At 50.7% G+C, this 21047-nt stretch overlaps 1 protein-coding gene across 3 annotated transcripts in view; it reads left to right on the top strand.

Annotated features, from left to right (window-relative positions):
- Window positions 1-12240: 12240 nt before the first annotated feature.
- The window catches only part of Abcg1 (ATP binding cassette subfamily G member 1), a 56279-nt gene continuing 47472 nt past the window's right edge, over window positions 12241-21047 (top strand). For 2 of the 3 annotated variants that reach the window (XM_087898349.1, XM_087898348.1), the window contains exons 1-2: window positions 12241-12396; window positions 17989-18232. In XM_087898349.1, the coding sequence (XP_087754475.1) occupies window positions 12355-12396; window positions 17989-18232 (286 nt within the window). In that variant the 5' untranslated portion in view covers window positions 12241-12354. Of the gene's footprint in view, window positions 12397-17611; window positions 17756-17988; window positions 18233-21047 lie in introns of those variants that run through there. The other variant, XM_087898350.1, reaches the window with a different exon arrangement.

Raw genomic sequence — 21047 nt, 5'->3', positions numbered from 1 at the left:
TGAGGTGCAAAGAGAAAACGTTATGGTGGAAAGTCAAGCGGGATTCATAGTGTCTCCACATGTGCTCTGTGGCAGGGATTATCAGATGCTTGAACCCGGAAACTTAATTTCCCACCCATAACTTCAGCCACCAGGGCAGCACCTGAGTATGTGCATAGGAAGCAAGTGTATAACTTTTTTCTCGGGGCATAACTAATTCTTAAGTTTTTCTGTCTTGTGTGTATGGGTGTTCTGCCTACATGTATGTAAGAGCGTGATGTGAGGCTAGAGAAGGGCATTGGCTCCCCGAGAACTGAAATTACAGACAGTTGTGAGCCACCATACGGGTGCTGGTATCAAAGCTGGGTCCTCTGGAAGAGCAACCAGAGCTCTTAACCACTGAACCGTCTCTCCAGTCATAGCTACTTTATGATTCCCTACCCCTCTCCAACGCTGCATAGATATCATTTGATACATGGGCTTTGAAAGGGACACACACGTCTGCTTTTGTGTAAGAGGACATCTTCCCAAACAGGAGAGAGGTGCTGTCCTAAGACCATAAGAGATCCTGCCTTCCCCAGTGAGACTCAACAGGCCTGGCAAATACCCAGCACACTGCCCTGCCCTCTCCCATGGCAGACATCACTAATTGATCAGGGTGTTGGGTCCTGCTGAGTATGGATTTGGGTCCAATAACAGCCCTACTAATCGATGAGTCTAGGCATGCAAGATGAGCCCTCTTTGCCTCCTTCTCCCCCAGGTTGGTTTTTTGTGCTGGCTAGCATCCCTGTCTGGGTTCTCTTTGCCATTTCTACAGTGGAGGGGCTTAAAAACCTGCACAGCACCCATGTCTATACTTTGAGAAATTGCAGGACTAACTGACGTTCTCCTGCTATGGGTGCCTGACCCGAGACCTGGCTCTCTTCACCTGTCCTTTCCCATGTCACCCTTCCTGACCCCAGAACTGCCTTCATGCCTGGGATATTGTCTGGGTGTTGTGCTGCACTGGCCACACACCAAGCACCTCCTGAAGCAAGTGGATCCTGGACGATTGGGGCCCAGCAGCCAGAGTCCTGTGCCGGGGTGCAGCAGAGCCTGGGCCTCTCCTCCAGGAGCTTGGATTTGGCATCTTTTCCCACAGACGCAGCGCTGCGCCGCTCTCCACCCTGACTTCCACAGCTCAGTACCACAGAGAGTCACAGTGACAGTCCGCAAACGGAACAAAACAGGGCTTTTATGGGCCGGCCTGGGAACCTAACCCCCACCCGATGGGAAAGTGTGTGCTGCATTCTAAACAAAACGCCCACGGCAGCGCTCGCAAGCCCGTGTAAGGATGGCTGGCACTCTGGCACAGACGGAAAGCATCGCCCATGGACCAAGGAGCTGACCGGGACGCCTGCATGGACTGCAGAACAGAGGGGTCCTGGAGCTTGGGTGATGGGAGGTCGAGGGCCACCAAGCTCTCATGGCAGCAACTCAGGGCTCTTCCTCCAGTGTTCCAGCATGTTCTGTAAAGATTCTAAAGTTCAGCTTGAAGTTTAAGTTTCCACAATTCCCAAAGACAAAAACCTTTGGAAGCCTATGCCTTATGACAGGGTGGATTTTAGTGGCGTTTGATGAGGACAGAGGAGCCGACAGCCCTGCTCTGTGAAAACAGAATGGCCCACTACACCACACTAGCAGTGTTTTCTTATACATGGTCATCCCTCGGCCTCTGTAGGGGTAGGATCAAGGCACCCTCAGGACACAGATGTTATGTCCCCTCTCTCGAGTGTGTGGCATTTGCACAGAGCCCACACATATCCTCTGTAGACTGCAAGTCATCTCTTGGCTCCTTACCACACCGAACATGCAAATGCCGGGTCAAGGTCTTTCTTCACGTCTTATTTAGGGAGGAATTAGAAAAGCAAATCTCTACTCAGTGCCCGGTCACATTTTATCGTTTGTGTCTTCGCATGTGTATGTGTCTGGGATAGAAGGTCTGCCCAGTTCCAGAGCAGGTGACTGGAGGGCAGTGGCCTGGCTGCTTGGTCTCTGAGGGACAGATGAAGGAGGCATGTGTGGCCACACGGAAGCTGCACGGGGACGGTATGGGGATGGTGAGGTGCTGGTGGGCAGCCAGGGGCAAGGCCAGGGCAGTTCAGTGTCTGGGTCTGTTTGTGTTGCTGTCATGGAATACCTTAGACTAGACACACTTTAAATACACAACTGCATTAGTTCACGGTTCTAGAGGCAGGAGTCTAGAATCGAAGAGCAGCATTAGGGAAGCACGTGGGTCTCGAGTGGCATGGAAAGGAGGGAAGGGGGGGTCAAACCTTTTCACAGTAAGGTCATTGACCTAGGAGGGCAGCGCTCACATGGCTTTGTCACCTCCTACAGGCCCCACCTGTCATAGTTTAACACTTGGACTCTGGGGGATGGATTCAAACCATAGAGGACGAGTTTATCCTAGCGGTGACATTAGCCCGGAAAGGCTTCCAGGATGGGGAGCATCACCACACCCACCTCAGAGCCCCTCCTCATCGCGTTTGCTGACTCTGCTTCAGAGCTACGTCCTAGACTGGCCGTCATCTTCTCATCGACTTCCTTCCCAGGCACAGCTGTGAGCAGAGTGAGCCGCGCCTCTCATCTCCCTCAGCTTGAGCTCAAGAACAGTCTAAGGAGGTGGAAAGCGTTTGTCCGGCATCAGGCTCAGAGCTGGGCAGCGTGGAGATGGAGGTCTCTGGGCTCTTTCCTAGGGTCAGGAGCTGCTCACACAGTCTCTGCGGCACACTGAGCATGCGTACGTGAGACTGTCTGCAGTAACCACAATCCCTAAAGGAGTTCCTCCAGGCACTGCTTCAGTAGCAGACGAAAGCCTCCAGGCCCCCCGGGCTGGCTGCCTCAGAGTCTTGGCTAACGTGGATGTCGCTTACCTTATCATAGACACACGATGCTGTACGCGATGCTACCTTTACTTTTAAGAGAATGGAGTTTGGAGCACACGCCATAGCTCTGATGATTAATTTGTCACTGATTAGAAGCCAGCCTGATCTACACTGAGAGTTCTGGGCCAACCTGGGCTACTTAGTGAGATCCTGTCTCAAGAAAATGAAACAAAACAAAAACAAACAACCAAACCAAAAGAAAACAAGAAAAAACCCACAAAAGCCACCAAGCTCAATCAGATCAATTTCAAAAATAAAGAGCACTTTACTCTTATTATGTAATTGGGTGGGCTGGTGATCTTCCTTGTGGACAGGTCAATTCAAGGGAAGTGGCAGAAGCGACTTTTTGGCACACTCCCAGCATTGCCCTACATGGGCTCCCCAGTTGGCTGTGGGAGAGGATAGATCCCCTGACTCTGAGCCGCAGTCACTGACCTCAGTGCAGCGGAAGATGTCACACCTACCATCTGGGTTCCTGGTCTTTGGCAACAGCTCTGAGAAATAATGCCCAAAGAGAGAGACGAGACCTTCACAAACAGCACCACGCAATGGGTGAGAGGCCACTCAGCAATGGGTGACAGGTCCCATCCCTTTGTCAGCAGACAGGGCCTGTGTGCGCAGAGTCCAAAAGTCAAGGATGATGCGGAGAATGGAGTGAGCCGCCAAAGACTTAGAAATAGCGGCGACATTCTTAACTGGAAAGACTAGGTACGACGGGTGCAAAGGTGTTTCAGAGAGAACTGAGTTTGGAAAAACACTGGGTGCACATTCTGGAAGTACAACTAGATGTTTGGACAAAGGTGGTTCAGACAGCCTCCTTGACCAACTTACACAGCAGAACGCAAGACATGCAAAAGATAGACCCCCCCAGTCATAAAATTATTTTTGCTGCTTCTTCATAACTGTAATTCTGCTGCTGTTAGGAATCATAATGTAAATACCTGATATGCAGGAGATCTGATATGGGACCCCTGTGAAGGGGTCGTTCGACTCCCAAAGGGGTTGTGACCCACAGGTTGAGAACTGTGGGCTTACAGCGTGTATGAAAGCTGCCTGCCATGTTCACAGTGCACTGTCTGAGTGAGAACGTGACAATAGGACACGGGTGGATTTCAGCCAGTGGCTCTGGAGATGTGAACTAGGTTTTGCTTGCCTCAGAACTGCCCTGGAGTAACCTCGGCCCTTCCTGCCTGTTCAGAGTTAGTCCCGTTAGGCAATTCCCGCACACACGTGACCGCACCAGGCTCATTTGAAAACTGTTCTCCACGAAGCAGAAAAGCAGAAGTGGAACCCTCGTGGGTGGCTTGGGGTTTGCCTTGCGTGTCTGCAACAGAGAAAAGTGAAATCCTGTCTCACCTAACAGGGAGGGTCTCCTTTCCTTGGTGACTTGCAGGGTCCTGGAACGGGAGAGCAGCGGTGGTTTGCTTGCCACGGTGCAGTGTAGTGAGAAGCCGCTGAGTCTAAGGCAAGATGATTCCTAGGAAAAAGAAACAGTTAAATGTTCCCCTCACAACTAACTAGATGTGGAAAGTGTAAGTCGTGGGTCCCAGTGTAGGCCGCAAAGAATCGTGGGAATTTTAACTGCAATGCAAAGATTCATGACTTCTATAAGTCAGTCAACAAATGGAGTAAGAGGCGCCCAGGTGGAAAGCATGGACAGACTTCTCTGGCCCAGTGAGAACAAACGGAAGGAAGGGGACTGGTCTGTGGTACCAGGACCTTGTACTTGGTGTGGTATGGACTGGTCTAACCAAGTGAGACACCTAGGGATCCCTGCCACAACGGTGTTGGTATCTGTAGGGATCTGGCAAAGCAGTGGTGCCGGTGTGGCCTTTTGGATTGTTCCTTCCCTTGAAGGTCCCAGAAACAGGTCCAGTGACCTTCCAGAGAAATCTTCAGGGACAGTCATTGCATCCAGCCTTCCCATCGAGCCCTAGTCAGTTAAGGAAGAGTCCAGTGAGTGTGGCCCCTGTGACTATGGGAAGTGTGGCTTTCAGTGCTGACCCAGAGCCCACCCCTAGTCTAGTCCTGGCTAGACTGGTACCTTTCTTCTCTGCCTTCCAGCAGCTCCCTCATCCTGTCCCGACACCAAATGCCATGTGATGTCTAACCTCCCCAGGCTGGGTGTGACTCCCTTCAATGTTCTGTGACTTTTTGGGTATTTAATTTTTATTTTTGAGATGATATTTAAGGATATTTTATTCTCTACCCCAACCCTTCACTGGCTGAGAGATTCATAGACACCTGGTTCATACTGAAGGTTTAAGAATGAGCAGTAAAACAAGCCATATAGCCTTTGCCCAAGTTTCGTCAATGGTAACTTCTTGCCCAGTTTAATGTCACAATCAGGATATTGTTGTTGACAACAGCCTAGAGACAGGACACATAGCCCTGAAGGGGTTCCTTCTGTCACCCTTTTATATCACACCTTCTCCCCCTCCATCTTCATTTCCTTCTCAGGCCCAGTCCCTCACATGTCCCATCCGTGTACCATCTTCATTTCAAGAACGTTACGGCATATACTCCTGGGAGTCCCTTTTTCCCAGTGAATTCCCCAGAGATTCATTCACTCTTGTCTCTTGTTTCCAGAGCTCTTGCTACATAGTATTCTTTGCCCCTAGGTGAACCAAAGCCTAACTCTCGAGTATGAGCAACAGGTGGGCTGTTGCCAATTTCTGGTTATCACAAGTGAACCTGCTTTAAGTATAGGCGTCCAGGGCTTTGTGGGGAGAGGGCTTTCCACGTCTCTGGGATGTAGAGCTGGGTTGGATGGTAATTATACGAGCTTTTAAAAAGACAGCCAGACTTTTCCAGAGTGGCTGCACTGTTCACAGGTCCAGCAATGCTCGGGCGATGGGGTTTTCCCATCCTTGCACCTGTGGCTGTTGCCCTTGGATTCCCAGTGTTTTTTATTTCAGCATTTGGGTAGGTGTGAACTGTCGTTTCATTGTGTTTTAATGTTGCCTTCCTGGAGTGGTTAGTGAGGTTGGACTTCTGGCCTCCTCAGCATCTGGCTTCCTTCCATAAGATGTTGGCTGCTGCATTGTGCCCATTTTGCAGGATGTGACTATTTACTGCCAATCTTTGAGGAGACTTTATTCTCAGCCCCAGCCCTTCACTGGCTGTGAGATTCATAGACACTTCTGCTGCTCTTGGACTCATCTTCTCGACTTTTTTTGACTGTGCCCTTCTCAGAGTCAACAGTTTTCATCTCGATGAGCCCAGTTACTCAGTTCATCGCACAGATCATTCTCTTTGTGAATTGTAAGAACTATTTGTCTGACCCTGGAACCTATATTTTTTCTCCTGTTTTGTTAAATTATTTATTGTCTGACTTTCAAGCCGAATTCGAAGTTACTGTTGCTGGAGCCCAGGTCTGTTTTATAAGGTTTTACCCCACGCATTGTAGTTTTGTCTGAGCAACTGTAAATGGTGCAACATTTCCATTGTCCGTCTCTAGCATAGAAAGATAGATTTCTTTTTCCTTTAATGCTTGGCTTGAAACTCACAACCCTTGTGTGTTGCGCATTCCCTATGCAGACATGCACTTTATTTGAAAGTATAGCTACAATTTATATGCCCTTTATTTCTTCTTCTTGCTTTGTCACGCTGGCTATTATTCCTAGCACTATTGAATAAGAGTGGTAAAAGCTGGGAGGAAGGATTGGGGTAGATAGGATCAAGACACGTTGTATGGAAGATTGAAACTTCCAAAGAAAGAAGAAGACGTGTGTTTAAGCATGGCGAAGCAGACAGATGTGACGTTCATTACTGTGAAGTTTCCGTTACCCACCATTGCCTGTGCTCTGAAAACACTTATCATTTGTCTTAACGATGATAGATAAGGAAGATGGTAGAAATACTTTCATATCCCATTCCATATCCACACATAAATGTTATTAGTCACTCAGAGCATGCACGCCAGTGGTGACTGGCTTGCTCTGAGCTAATGCTCCAGTCTGGAGGACCCAGGGTTGACGTCGGCAGAGGCTAACTAATCGCAGCGTTGCACAGAGTGCCTGAGGTCAGACGTGCAGGGAGCGATGAAAGAGTATGGGGCAGGTGTGTGTGTGTGTGTGTGTGTGTGCGCGCGCGCACACACAGACAGCGTATGTCTCAGAAATGATTGACAACTGACTACAGGACCAGAGTGGGGAGTTGGAGTTCCAGCGTGACCAACTACCTTTGTTCCCTACCTTTAAAACTGCAGGCTGGAGACCCGAACGAGGCAGTTTTTTGGGGTGTCAACCCACTGCTTTCTCAGATCACCAGCTCTCTCACAAAAACACAACTTAAAGATTCAGCCCCTGTCTCTGCTCACTGACATTGTGCTGGCAAGCTGTGGGAGCTGTGGTATTCTGGTTACATTAACCCTTACAGGAAGGAGTGGCCACAGGTCTATCTTTCCTGGCCGTGCGTCATCATAACTGTTCTGCTTCACTGTCAGTTGCTGTTGTTTACTTCTCACTGAGCCTAATTCATAAATTAAACTTTGCTCTAGGTGATGGATAGGAAAAACCAGCTAGAGAGGGTATATACTTTCGGGTATCAAGGAGCCTCCGCAGAGAGTCCCCTGGAGATATGGGACCACTGTTTCACTTGTTCTCAGCTCCACATTGCCCTTAGGGCAAGTAAGAGGGCCACTGTGTCTGGCTTGACGCCTCCTTCTGGGGACCAGGCTAGTCTCTGGGTACAAGCTTGATTCATACACTCTAGCCCAGGCAGAGTTGCTCCCCAGGCTGGCACTGTCTTATGGTGGGAACATGGCTATGGATAAACATGCCTGCATCTTGAGGCTCACATCCAGGAAGGATGACTGGCACAGCTGACTCAAAGGATGCTATGCAGTCACAGATTGCAAGAATACTACATAGGTGAGGTAGCTTGCAGGAGACAGCCCCAGAGATCAAGTCCCCAGGATGAGCGCCTGGAGGGTGGACCTGAAAGGTTGAGGATGCCAGAGATGAGAGAGCCACACCCTCAACTTGCCTCTAGCTGAAACACACACACACACACACACACACACACACACACACACACACACACGTGAGAGCGCGCGCAATAGTTCCCACTGTAAGCTGAGATGCTCACCTGAATGTTTGGTTCCTGGAAGGAATCAGAGCTATTTTCTTGGCTTTCAAAACCTTACTGTCCCTTGAAGATGGGATTCTGTGTGGTTCACCTGTGTCCCCAGTGCTGAGAACAACTCTGGTCTCCCAGCACATCTGGATCTGTAGAGCCCAAGTCAGAATCTTAGTCAGGAAGAGTTGCTCATACTGACACAGCTCTACAGCCAACAGAGAAAAGTGAACGATTGATTGATAGATCTAGAGCCAATAGAGGAAATTGGACCATGGGAATTCTCTCCCATCCATCCAGTGGCCTGCCCCCCCCCCCCCACACACTCCCGCAAAGTTAACTCCCGGTCAGTGTTGAAACATCACCCAACTGCAAAGAAGATTATCTATAGTCATGGGAGATAACTCATCTGCGCTCTCCTTGGTTGGTTGGGGACAGGCAAGAGAACTGGCCCTGAAGGGCTGGATGTCACTCAAGGCCACCTGGCTGCTGCAGCTGCCCACAACATCGACCCAGATTGGGCGATGCTAGCATAATAAAACACATAGACTTGAGAATGGGCTATCCTGGCCACTCTGCTCATCTTGATCAGACCAGCATTCCATGGTAGACCCAGCATTTTGCAAAGGATGCTGAGAAACTGGCACACATCCAGAGAAGGAGGGGCAGGAGGCATGTCCTGCCAAGCCTTGCTGGAGAACTGGGCATGTGGACACAGAGGCCTGGACAGATGGTTCATAGCTTGGTTGCCTCACTGGGGCTTGTGGTGCCAGACAGGAGCCAACCGACCACACAGCCTTGTGACTGAGAGCAGGCAGCTAGTCTTTAAAATAAGCTTCTGGAACTTTTTCCTCTCACCCCTGCCTCCTTGACTGAGACATTTTTACATGACTGTGGGTATATAATTTTACAAAATAGGTATATAAATCAAACAGTTATGGATAACAAACGACAACTTTATTTTAAAACAATTCATTACATATATCATCTTACTGTCTATTAAAGAGGAAAGCAAATTTGGGTGCAAATGAGAAAAGTGTGCTTCTAACTTAATCCAATCTCAAGGTACACAGATCTGATACATAAATGTCGTCCTAGTCTCTTCCCTGTGACTGTGACAAAAATGCCCCTGACCAAAACCACCTTGAGGAAGGCTGAGGTGTAGCTCAATGGTAGAACTTTGTCCAATAGTCCTGAGGCCCAGATTTCGGTTCCCACTGTTATAAAAACAAGACCCAACTCAAAGGGAAAGGGGTCTATTTCAGCCCGTAATTCCAGGTTACAGGTTTTTCATAGCACAAAAGCCAAGGCAGCAGGGACTTGGATCAGCTAGCCCCACCATTTCCACGGTCAAGCGCAGAGAGAAGTGAATGCAGAATGCATGAAGCCATTTAGGGCTTGGCTGGCTCGCTCTCTCCCTGTCAGTTCAGGACTCAAACCTAGGGAATGGCACTGCCCACAGTGGGCCAGGTTTTCCCCATATCAGTCAGTGCAATCAAGACAATCCCCAAGAGGCATACCTACAGGCCAGCCTGATCTAGACAATCCCTCACAGAGACCCTCTTCCCAAATCATTCTAGATTTGTGTCAAGCTGACAAAACAACCTGCGAAAGAACGATGGTGGGAGAATATTGAGATGATTTTTCCCCGTAATTAAACCATTATGTTTCCGTGAGGGCCCACCGCTTTGTATACACAGTAAAAGTTAAACATACAGTACCCTGAAATCTGAAGTAGTATGTTTCAGACAGTGTTGGGTAGTATGACGGCCTGGGGAGTGCAAAGTGTTCATGTTGGATGTGAAAGGTCAGAGCTGCAGTGACATCTGAGATGCAACACAGGTGAGTGTTAACAGACACACCTTGGGTTTACTAGATTTTTGGTTTTAAGTAAACTTTGGCCAACTTCTCCATGATCCACACATTCAGTCAAACATCCCCAGATGGAGTAGGGACCCACGGTTTAAGAAGGATTCCTCCAAGTACTGCCAGCATTAAAATGACACTTGCATCTTAATAGATGTGATTACATCATGTTAGAAGTGAGTCAGAGATGGTTCGGAGCACACAGGAGGGAATGGGTGGGTATAAGCAATCCTGCATCCTTGCATATGAGGGATATGAGCTTCCACAGATTTTTGACATTGGATAGGGATCTGGGAACCAATCTCCAAAAGACACTAAGGATGACTATATTTAATAACGAATAGCCTTCTTACTGTAACAGGAAGTGACTTCCTAGCAGAAGTCCTCAAGGCTAACCAGGCCTGTCTATGGTCATGTCTTGGTTGAGATCCCCATTGGGGTTGTGTCTGGACTGGATAGTGCTATCCTGTACCTGTTCACATTTGCTGGCCTGGTACCCACCCCTGTGGTCAGAAAGCCTCCAAGTGGAACAGAAGAGCCCACAGGTTGCTGGGTCTTCTGTGGTGCCTCGGGACTCAGCTACTTGATTTGTCCTTTCTTGTGACACATTGGAGGGCCCATCAAGACTAGACACCATTGGGCATAATGACTGGGTGCAGCCGGTAGGATGGGGGAGCTGGAGGAAGGCGACATTCCCTGAGAGGAGCCACCACATGAAGGTGGATCTATGGAGAAAGTGAGGGGTGTGGGTATGTGTGTGAGTGTGCGTGTTCATCCTTGACCCCTATCAAGCCTGAAACTAGCATCTCTGAACCTCTCCACTATAGAAAGCAATGCACTCTGCCATTTGAAGCTGGCTTTCTGTCACTTACATGACAAGTCTGCCTAACTCTACCGCTCACTTCTTCCATGTTTGGGCATGAGTGGGATGTCATGAGTGGAAAGAGGTAACTTGTTTGTAGGTAGAAAGCACTGATCACATTGTTCCGTCATGGTCAGGAGGATCACTGCCTCATGGATGCACATATGAGTTGGAACTTGCTCAGGAGCTCAAGCCACACCAGTGAGGACCTCATGCATGAATGTCTACCCTCTCTGACTTCTTCCTCACACTCCATGCTGATTCCTACTCATTCTCGGCAGCCCAGAAAGCACTGCCTCCCGTCTCCAGCTCCTGACTATTCTCTTTGGTGATTAAAACTAACTGGCCTATGTTTGTATTGAAGGTTCATCAATTATACATGAATCAAAGGGCATAGGAATGCGGGTTCAGAATTGAGCCGCGGGCCTGAGGAAAAAAATTTCCAGAAGATAATTCTGGGCAGACTTCTGGAAAGAGGGAGAGTGGATACTGGACAGAGAAAATAATCTGTGAAAATAGGTGTGATGATGTCATAGCCTTTGGGCTGAGTCCCCTCTTGTCTGTCTGTGCTGCCTCTGGAGCAGGGGTAGGCACCAGGGCAGACAGCAGTCCCAGGCCCCAGAAACCTTTCTCATTCCCTGGGTGGTTTGTATTCATAACTTTTCCAGAAAGCCCTGGCTTTGTCAGCCTTCTTGGTACCAGATAAGGACATCAGCCCCTGGGGAATGGAAGCCCACTCTTTCCCCAAACTCAGCTGGCTCTTTTCTTTCTGTGATTCTAGGGAATACCTTGGCCAAGGTCAAGGATCTGATAGCCTGATACCCATTTGCCTGCCCCCTTCTAATAGAGCAGGAAGTGTCCTGGCACACCTAAATGTTGGAGCAGGTGGCTCTACTCTGCTGGGGGTGACAGAAAATTGCTTCAGCAATTGGGATGCCACCATGGGCATCGGGAAACTGCCCACTTAGAAATAATAGGGGGCTTAAGTAGATTCTGGGTACAAGAACGTGGCTATGTAAGACACAGGAAAGACCCCTGTGGCTTATTTGGAGATGGAGTGGTGCTGATGGAGGCCTAGGTGCTATCTATATGATACCCATGCTGCTTGATAGGGGTCACCCGACCCTGGAGCTGTGGGCTGGGCCCTGCAACAGTTTTCTCCCTTTCTTTTGTTCCCTGGGGCATCCACCTGAAGACAGATGCATGGCAAAGGCTTCCCCACTCCTTTGCTCAAGCTATGCCAGGTTTCCTAAACAAGGATTCCTGATTTGTATGGCACCCCCACTAACTCGTCTAGAGTTGCGCTGGCCCAGCCCTTGTTGTGGGGTCTCTATATTGGGGTTGCCAGGCCCAGGTGGTAAGACCCAGGTAGAGGCCTAGCGCAGAGCTCCCAGTCCAAGGTACCCTCAAGCCTCTCTGCAACAGGAGCAAAACAAGAGCACGCGCACCTGTCGGCGTCCCGCCCCTTCCGAGCCGGCCAATCGTGAACCGGGGCGGGGCCAGGGCGCAGTCGGAACCCGCGCCGAGCGCCGCCGTGGAGCTGGAGCAAGCGCAGCCTCGTTCCTGCAACCTCTTCCCCGCCGCCCGCAGCCTCCTCCCCGCCGCCACCACCACCACCACTGCCGCCGCCGCCCCCGGGGCATGGCCTGTCTGATGGCCGCTTTTTCGGTCGGCACCGCCATGGTGAGTCGCACATCCTTTGCACTCGGGGCTGGGTTTAATCTTCTAGGGAAACAAGAAACACAAAACCCCGCACACTGTTCCTCACACCAACCGCCTAGGAGCGCGTCCTCTGGGCGCTGACCCGGGGCGCCCTGGAGAGGTGCCCTGCTCCGCTCGTCTCCGCCCCGGCCACCTGGAGCATCAGGGTGCTTCTGCACTGGTTTAGGGCTCCAGGAAGGTGGAGGAACCCGGAGTGGGGCGCGGGGCAGCTAGCAGCATCACAAGTGGACAGATGGCCTTGACTTGTCTGCCTCTGGGTGAGGGGCTCACTGGAAAGGGATGCCGACCTAGCCCGAGGGAAGGGAGAGTCGAGTCTCCCTGGGGAGTTCTGAGGGACTGGCGGGCGACGGGGACTTCTTGCGCCACCCTCCGGAGCGCTGGGCATAGTGGGGGACAAAAAGAGGAGCTGTGCCCCACGGAGCAGACCCTGTTCTCCTTCGCTCCCCAGGGACAGCTACTCTCAGAGGAGGCGGCAGAGTCCCAGGGGAGACAGAGGAGGGCGATCCCTGCAGGGGTGAGGACAGGGTGTGGGCATTTACTCCCCCACCCCCACCCCAGGTACCAGTCCTAGGGCAAAAACCGGGTGCTACTGAATTCATTGCTAGACAAGCGCTGTTCCCAGAGGTGGGCGAGCGTCTCCTCTTTCACGGTCCCTCAGTGCACCCGGGAAAAAAAAAAGCGAACAATAAAACCACAGCCCACCACCGGTCTAGTCTCACACTTGGCCCTACCGGCTCCGCCTAACACGCGGACGTTGCGGATAAATATCCTCTTAAGCTGATTTCAGACTGTGCGGAGTACAAACAGCAAGCCCTCCGTATTCCCACCCGGATCGTCCCTTTCTGTGCTTCCTAGCTTTGTTACTAGCTTGCCTGCGCCTTCCCATACGCTGGAAACCCACATTACACAGTCCCTCCCCTTTATTTCATTTTTAGCATCCTGTATTTGAAGTCAGCAAGGCTCAGTAGGATTTGACCGACAGTTACCTCTTGCCTTGAGCTCTAGAGGGAAAAAAAAAGCACCAGTCTTTGTGCGCATGCTCTGCTCTGACAACTGCATCCGATGATTCCAAACAGGTTACTGTAGAATTCTCCTCGAGCCCAGCCCGCCGACTCATTATGTAATGATTTTGTGTAAACCGACAGAGTGGAGCAAAGATGCGCTGGAGTGGTGGTTAGCAGGGAGTGGGGTGAGGCCGGCGGAAAGACCCCCAAGCTGATTCCCAACCTTGAGGTGTGTGCCCTGGTTCTGACACACGTTAGAGTCAATGAAAACAGGAATCGCGCCTCCTCAAGATACTCGCTTTTATCTAGTGGATTTCTTGGGTAACACTGAAAAATTGCCCCTTGCGCGTTTATCTATCAATGTGGGGATTATGCTGGCAACGGAAAGTTAAGCTAATTAATGATCGTTGCAAATAGAGGAAGTTTGATGGCTTCCCTCTTCACGGGACATGCCGTCATTTAGAACTGGCTTGAATGCGTGGATAAATGAGCCAGAATGCTGTAGGATACAGGTTTTTATGCTGATTTATAACGTTATGGTTTGATACAGCCTGGACCTCTGCTGTGAGGTTACAGATATCATAATGGCTGGGCTTATTTTTTTTTATTCCGCAAGAAGTCTATTGATATATTTGAAAAGAATCTTCTTCCTGGAAACCTGGCACCTTGGTTTTAATTTTAAAATATCTATCTGCCTGTGGTCATACCACTCTGGATCCATCAATTTTGCCTAATCCTGGACACCAAGCAGGAGCAGCTTGGTGGGTCCTGGCTGGGAGTAAGAGGTGGCAATGAATAGGAATACCGGGTGCCATTGGCACAAAACAGAGACCAGGCTATTTTTTTTTTAATGTTCTATCTCAGTTATAACAAGACTTCAAGATCTACTTTTAGTCTCCCCTGTCCTGAGGTCCTGCCATGCTGGCTGAGCGAGCTACAAGTCTGGAGAGAGCCCTGGAGGGTGTCCAGAGCTCCAGGAGTATTAGGAACCTGAGGTTGCAGGGCCACAAAAGGTGGGCGTGTGTCCCCAAGAGATGGTAGCACTAGAGCGTTGTGACATTGTGAGTGGTCACTCAAGTACAACCTGCCCTTTAAGCTTAGCTTGGGTCGTGACATTTGGATACTTTTCCTGTGGGGAATTGCTGTGATCATGGGTTAGCATGGTCTCTTTTGATGTGCCCAGGATGTCCTGAGGTACCATCTAGGTGAGCATCATAGTTGGCAGCAAGGAAACACAGAAGAGAGCCACCCCTGCCCCAGTGTGCTGAGAGCAGTTCCTATCTCTGGATGCCTCCCAGTGTAAGGGTCTTCCAGTGGGTGAGGCTTGCTGTCTGTATGTGACCTCCTCCCCACTACTCTGGTGTCTCCAGATGCCTAGCATCCCCACAGCCCTCACTCTCCATACCCTACCCCCCCCCCCGTGCCGAGGGAAGCATTCTCTTGAACAGCCCCCAGCAACAGTCCCGACAGAGTCCCCTCTGCACAGAGTCCCCAGGAATGGACTTCCTGCCTTCACCATCTGTTCTATCAGCAAAACACATTCCATGAGCAGAGGGCACAGTGTCCAGACGGGAAGGCAGGGGAACAGACCAGCCAATGGAGAGCGCAGGAGGGAATAGGTGTTTGTTTTATTTTTAATGAGCTCAGGAGGCTGAGGCAGAGCTCGCTGTAACCTACATTGCTAGCTAGCTGCTCTCTTCGGAGGATGTGTTTCCAGAGAGCTGGTCTATTTTGGAGTGACAGGCCACTGCCTCATCACATTGGTTTTCATGATTTTATTAATTGGGTGAGGCCACTGGACACCGGTGGAGGAAGGGTGGGGCCGCTGTCCTTGCTGAAGGGGGGATGGGGCAGGGAGAGGCTGCCTGAGTTCCTGTTTGCTGTGCCGTTTACTCTAAAGGACAGTTTGGCCAGCACCCATGCTGTATGGAGTGAGCAATGCTCAAAGGGCTGGGTGAGAAAAGACCAGCTCAGGCTTGGAAGTTCCAAGGATCCGAACCCCTTCTGGCTGAGAGGTTCTGAGCTAGCTGGGTAACCGTGCTGCTTTCCTGCCCCCCCCCTTCAAACTGGAGTTGCCCTCCCAACCCACACCATGCTGTGCAAATGCTAAGAGCACAGGCTGCAGGCTGGAGTGGCCTGAACACCCTGAATCTTAGCCACTGCTGTTTACAGCCACTTGCCTAGCAAGCACAGGCACGTGGTCTCGCTCGCTCTTGAGCACTTCACATCCTAAGTAGCTGACTCTGGCTTCTTCCTCCCTCGCTACCACTGCCTATTAAGCGCTCCCATCCCTAGCTCTGCTATAGCCTTCTGAGCCTGGCACGCCAGCCAGGTTTGGGGTCCCTCTCTAGGTCCCCACTGTTCTTCATAATCTCTTTCTAGAGTTTGTCTCTCTCATTTCATTTCTGCCAAGTATCCTGCTTCCTGCCTTCCCCCACGCTGAACCCCACAACCCACATTCCGGATATAGGTCTATGTCTCCATATTCCATGCTCGTTGTTCACAGGGGCCCCCTGCAGGGAGCATGGTACACACAACCCAGCCCCCACAACCCAGCCCCCATCTCATCTCACTGATCTCAGCCTGAACTATTTCTGCAGACAGACTTTGTTCTGGGCTCCCACACCAGGGTCTGGTCTGCATCTAATAAGCCTCCATGGCCTTTACTTAATCTTGTTGTGATGGCTGCTTTCTTCCCTAGACTCAGTCTTGAACTTGAGCTTGCTAGGGCCTGAGTCCATGTCTGTGTCTAGCTAGCTGACTGGCTTTATCTGGTGTTCAGTCTGTCAAGGGAATGGACGTGTGCATTTAGAGTCCGGGGAGAGGGCTGGGATGCTGGCCTGATGCCTGTCTGATATCTGCCACAACCTATGGGTGGGGTGATGGCTGTGAGGCCCCTTGTTCCTGTGGGTTTCAACAGGAAAGGAAGCAACAATCCTTTCTTGGCTGCCTTGGGGTTGGACACCTGTGATGAGGGCCTGCGGAGAAGGAGAAGGAGGGTTACCCACAGCAGCTGGAACCTAAGGGAACCATATGGAGAAGAGCTACCCACCTCTCTCAGGGTTAGATCCAAGCTTGCAGTACTTCCACTTCATGACAAGGTAGGGTGGGAGGGACCTGGCCTCAACTGATTGCCTTATTGCGGTTCAATAGGACACTCTGCTCCTGAAGCCGGCACCTGGTGCTTCCCAGGCTTCTCCATAGCCCTTGTGGTTTCAAACCTGCCATGGCAGTTATAAATGGGTCTCAGGAAGGTCCCTGTGCTAGCTGGTAGGTTCTGAGTTGCATGGGTGCATTCCTTCAGGACCATGGAGCTATGACAGAGTGACCTACCTCTACAAAGAGCCCTGTCAGGGAAGGCACCTGATGAAGGTCCACAGAGGCTGTCTGGGGGGCTCTCCACTGGTCTCTGCGAATCTCAGCACAGGCATGGTTTTGGGCACATATGAATCCGCTTTTATTGGTACTGAAAGGAACATCCATGCTTCATGCCTGCTGCCCCAAGCTAGATTTCAAGGATTCCCTCCACACCTTTGTTTTCATTCACCCAGTAGGCGTGTCAGTGAGAATTAGGAGATACTCATGGAGGTTGGTTATCAGCACCTGGCTGAGCCTGCAGAAGGCTCGTACTTTTGGACATTCCCCCTAGCTTCAGGAGACAGCTAGAAACACTTTAGAACAACTTGTCCCCTTAGGACTCTGCTGCACTTGGAGGTTCCTGAAGCATATTGATCAGGCCAGGGCGGCCAAGCCATTAGAAAAGCAAACCCCTTGCTTTGCATAAATACTCCTGGGTCTTGGCCCACCCGCTATGTGCATTTGATGCCTTGTGAAAGGCTTTGAAAGCTAAAGTTTTGGGCTCTGCATGTAATATAGCGCTGCAGCACTTGCCTGTAGTCCTGCCTAGCCAGCTGTGGGGTGCCTTGGTAATACAGGAAGCACCTCATTGTGTTGTAAGTTCGTGCCTCAGTTTCTCTGCCTCCAGCCTTCCAATAGTATTAGGAAGGTACAGTGGAGTGAAATTACAAGGGATCTAGAAAATGTGACAGTAGAATGCGCCCAGCCCACACACGCCAGTACTTTAGTAATGCTGCCCTAGCCACGTCAGGAGATGACATGGGAACACGTGACAACAGCTCGCTCTAAATAAGCCGGTGTCAGTTGTACCTTCTTCAGAGCCTTGTGTGTCTTCACTGAGGTTTTTATGAGTAGACCGGAAAGAAGTGACTCTCCGTGGTAGCTCATTCCCTTCTTCCTAGAGGAAAACTTTGGAAAGTTTTATGGTCAGATTTTGTGATCCTGAAGGAAGACTGTAGGTGTGTTTAGCATCTTATCTTCGGTGTCCTTTTTACTAGAAGCAAGAGTGATGGTTAGCTGGGACAATTCCTGCAGGTGGCCTCTCTCTCCTCTGGGGACAACGGTACTCTTCAAGTTTAAAAAATATCCCTATGGACAATCGATGACCCTGAGCCCGGCGGCAGGTATCTTGATGCTCTTTCTCCCCAGCAGAGCACATAACACATCTTACCACATCCGCTTTGCTTTCCAGAATGCCAGCAGCTACTCTGCAGCAATGACGGAGCCCAAGTCCGTGTGCGTGTCTGTGGATGAGGTTGTGTCCAGCAACGTGGACGATGTCGAGACAGATCTGCTAAACGGGCATCTGAAGAAAGTGGACAACAACTTCACAGAGGCCCAGCGCTTCTCCTCCTTGCCTCGGAGGGCAGCTGTGAACATCGAGTTCAAGGACCTTTCCTACTCCGTTCCTGAGGGACCCTGGTGGAGGAAGAAAGGTAGGGAGTGAAGTCATTGGCTTGGTGGTGGTGCTTGGGGGAGCCTGTGAAGGAAGCCACAGCATGTTTAGGGGGAGTCTTGGGCTGCAGTTGGAAGGCTGAGATAAGTTCTCAGTGCAGCCCTGCCTTGGCCAGTTTCCTTTCGCTGATGCACAGTCGACTTCTGTCTTGTGAAATACACAGGTTAGATTAGACAGTCTCAAAGTCTAAACTTTGATGATGTTGGTACAGATTGAGTACCCCTTGTTGGAAATGCTGGGGGCCAGAAATACTTGTGGCTGCATATATGTTTTGGATTTAGGCAATATGTGCATATCCATAATGAGGAACCTTGGGGACAGGAGCCAAACGTAACCATGACAGTCACCTGTTTCTTGGACAGTTTAGGGATGTATATACCCGAACGTAATTTTATGCATTTTCCTCATGTGTCTATATTTTGGTTGTGAATTGTCACACTCAGTCAGTCATATGGAAATTTCCACTGGTAGTGCTCAGAGAAGTGAGTTCCAGTACCATGGATTTCCAGTATTGGGGCCTGGATAAAGAACTGCACAGCGCTCACCCAGCAGCAGCTTTACTTGTTGCTAGCATGTGTTTGTGCTCTAAGGGGCCTCCCTAGAAGACACTCAGCTTATGCCCGTCTTTCAGGGTAGAATTATTCTCCAGCCATTCAGAGAAAGTGTATGTTGCTCCCAAGGCCCAGTTGTTCAAGAGCATTCCATGGTCTGGCAGGGCCTTGGAGCCAACTGTTTTTGAGATCTTGGGAGGATTCTTCGGTGTGTGGTGCTGGTGAGCTGTGTCCATTCATGGGAAGATGGAGCCTAGGAGGCCTCTGGAGCGCCGTATGGTGAGGGACCCTGTCGATGCTGAAGGAGCTTGAGATTGACTATCCCAATTGCTGGGCCGCTTTCCCCATTTCTCAGCTTGCTGCGGTTTGGGTGCACACGCCTTTTTTGGCTGGTTCTTGGTTCCCAGTCTACCCACTGTTTGTAGGAGGTAACTGTGGAACAGACCAGGCAGTCCCTGCCATCCACTGAATCACCTTGTACAAACTGGAAGTCAGAAAGGAACTTGGGACATCCAGAGTACATCAGGTGCCACTGGAAGACCAGTTTGGGGAGGGAGGAGTTGAGAGGAGAGGCTCTTAAATACTGGCAGAACCTTGCTTTTTAAGAGGGCTAAGGTGGAGCCTTTTCATGGTTTCCATCTTCTCCTCTTTCTTTTCTTCCCTTTGTTTTGTTTTTCTGCCTCTTGAAGCTAAGCCTGTGAGATCATTTGCAGGGGCAATCTGGTCTTGGTGGTAAACAGAATTTTGGAAATTTGAGAAGTCACTGCCCAGGACCTCTGAGCTCGGTGGTTATGAACGATTATGTCTGGGTTTGCACAACCGGGGAACAGGCCCTGTCCCCTCTTGAGGGCTGATTGTAGGGCTTGCTACCTGACACCCACATTCCCAGATGTCAGCCTGTTTTGTTAAGAAGGAAACTGCACCAGGCTCAGCCACATGCCCATTCCATGGAACCTGCTGGAATGGCAAGGGAGGGACACACAGATTTTACAGAAAAATGTGCCAAGTGGGCCTCACCTGTTAATGTAGGTAAATCGTGGCAGACCCAAGAGACACACAGTGAGCTCTGTGTGTGTGTTGTGCGTGGCCTTGGAGATGCTGTGGTGGGGTTTGGAAACCCATGCTGTAGGTGAAGGCGGTTTGCCATGTGGGGGTTCAGATGTGTGAAGCCTTGGGCATGTGTCACTTTTCAAAGTACCTGGCAGAAAGAACTTAAGGAAGAAGGGGTCTGTGTGGGCGCACAGGTCCAGAGGACAGCCCATCGTGGCAGATGCCGTGGTGGCAGGAGAATGGGGCAGCTGGTCAGTTGCGTCCACAGTCAGGAAGCAGAGATGAGGGCTTGTACTCTTGCCCTTTCTTCTTTCCGTGACGTCCAGGACGCCGGCCCGTGGAATAGTGCCTCCCACATTTAGGGTGGGTCTCCACACCTCCATGGACACAGTCTAGGTAATCCCTCACAGAAGTGCCCCCACACTTGTTACCATGGCAATTCTAAACCCTAGCATGCCGGCATTCGATGAACCATCACAACATCTTGAGTTGAAGCCCAGCACAGAAATCTTAACCCAGGAGGGGCAGCTCCCCAGGTGCTATGTCCGCCTCACGTCCTCTGATGGTCAACAGGCCACATTCACCGTCAGAGTCAGCCAACAAGAGTGCATCCTCAGTGCCTTCATGGACATTCAGCCAGGTGGCCACTTGCCCTGTAGTAACCTCTGTGGGTTCAGGCATGGGAGGAGTCGAACGCAAGCCCTATGGGACTTACCCATGAGTCAGAGGGGATGACAGACACGCTCGGTCTGGTGTGTCCCTGTTGTCGGTTGCTCATCCAGCGAGGTGTGGCTTGCTGACCTCTTCCACAGCTCCCCTTTTCCTCCTCTGCAGTGGCATCGCTGGGGGGCCCTCCCCACCGTGAGCCTTGTCCTTCTCTCGTTGCTAGACCTACAACTCAGAATCTATATGCTTTGCCATGTCAGTATGAAGTTGAAATGAAAAAGAAAGGGCCCATCTTCTTCTCATTAAATACGGGGCCAGCTAAGGCAAAGAGTGGTTAAGGGGCTTGGCCAGACTCTTGATGCAGAGAGAAGTGGTGCCGAGACCACGGTGGTGATTGCGAACTCTGTGAAGCCCAACATGGTGGCCAGGCCTTGCCCAGTTCTGCGCCATCTGGGTCTTCTTCCTGCAGCCAGCAGGGAAATGGGGCTCTTCCTGGAGGCTGAAGGTCCCTAAGAAATAGTCTGGTAG

Source organism: Myodes glareolus, chromosome 18, assembly GCF_982192425.1.
Source record: "Myodes glareolus chromosome 18, mMyoGla1.1, whole genome shotgun sequence".
Lineage (NCBI taxonomy): Eukaryota > Metazoa > Chordata > Mammalia > Rodentia > Cricetidae > Myodes > Myodes glareolus.
Note: the sequence above shows the minus strand (reverse complement) of the source record. Positions and strands in the feature narration are given on the sequence as shown.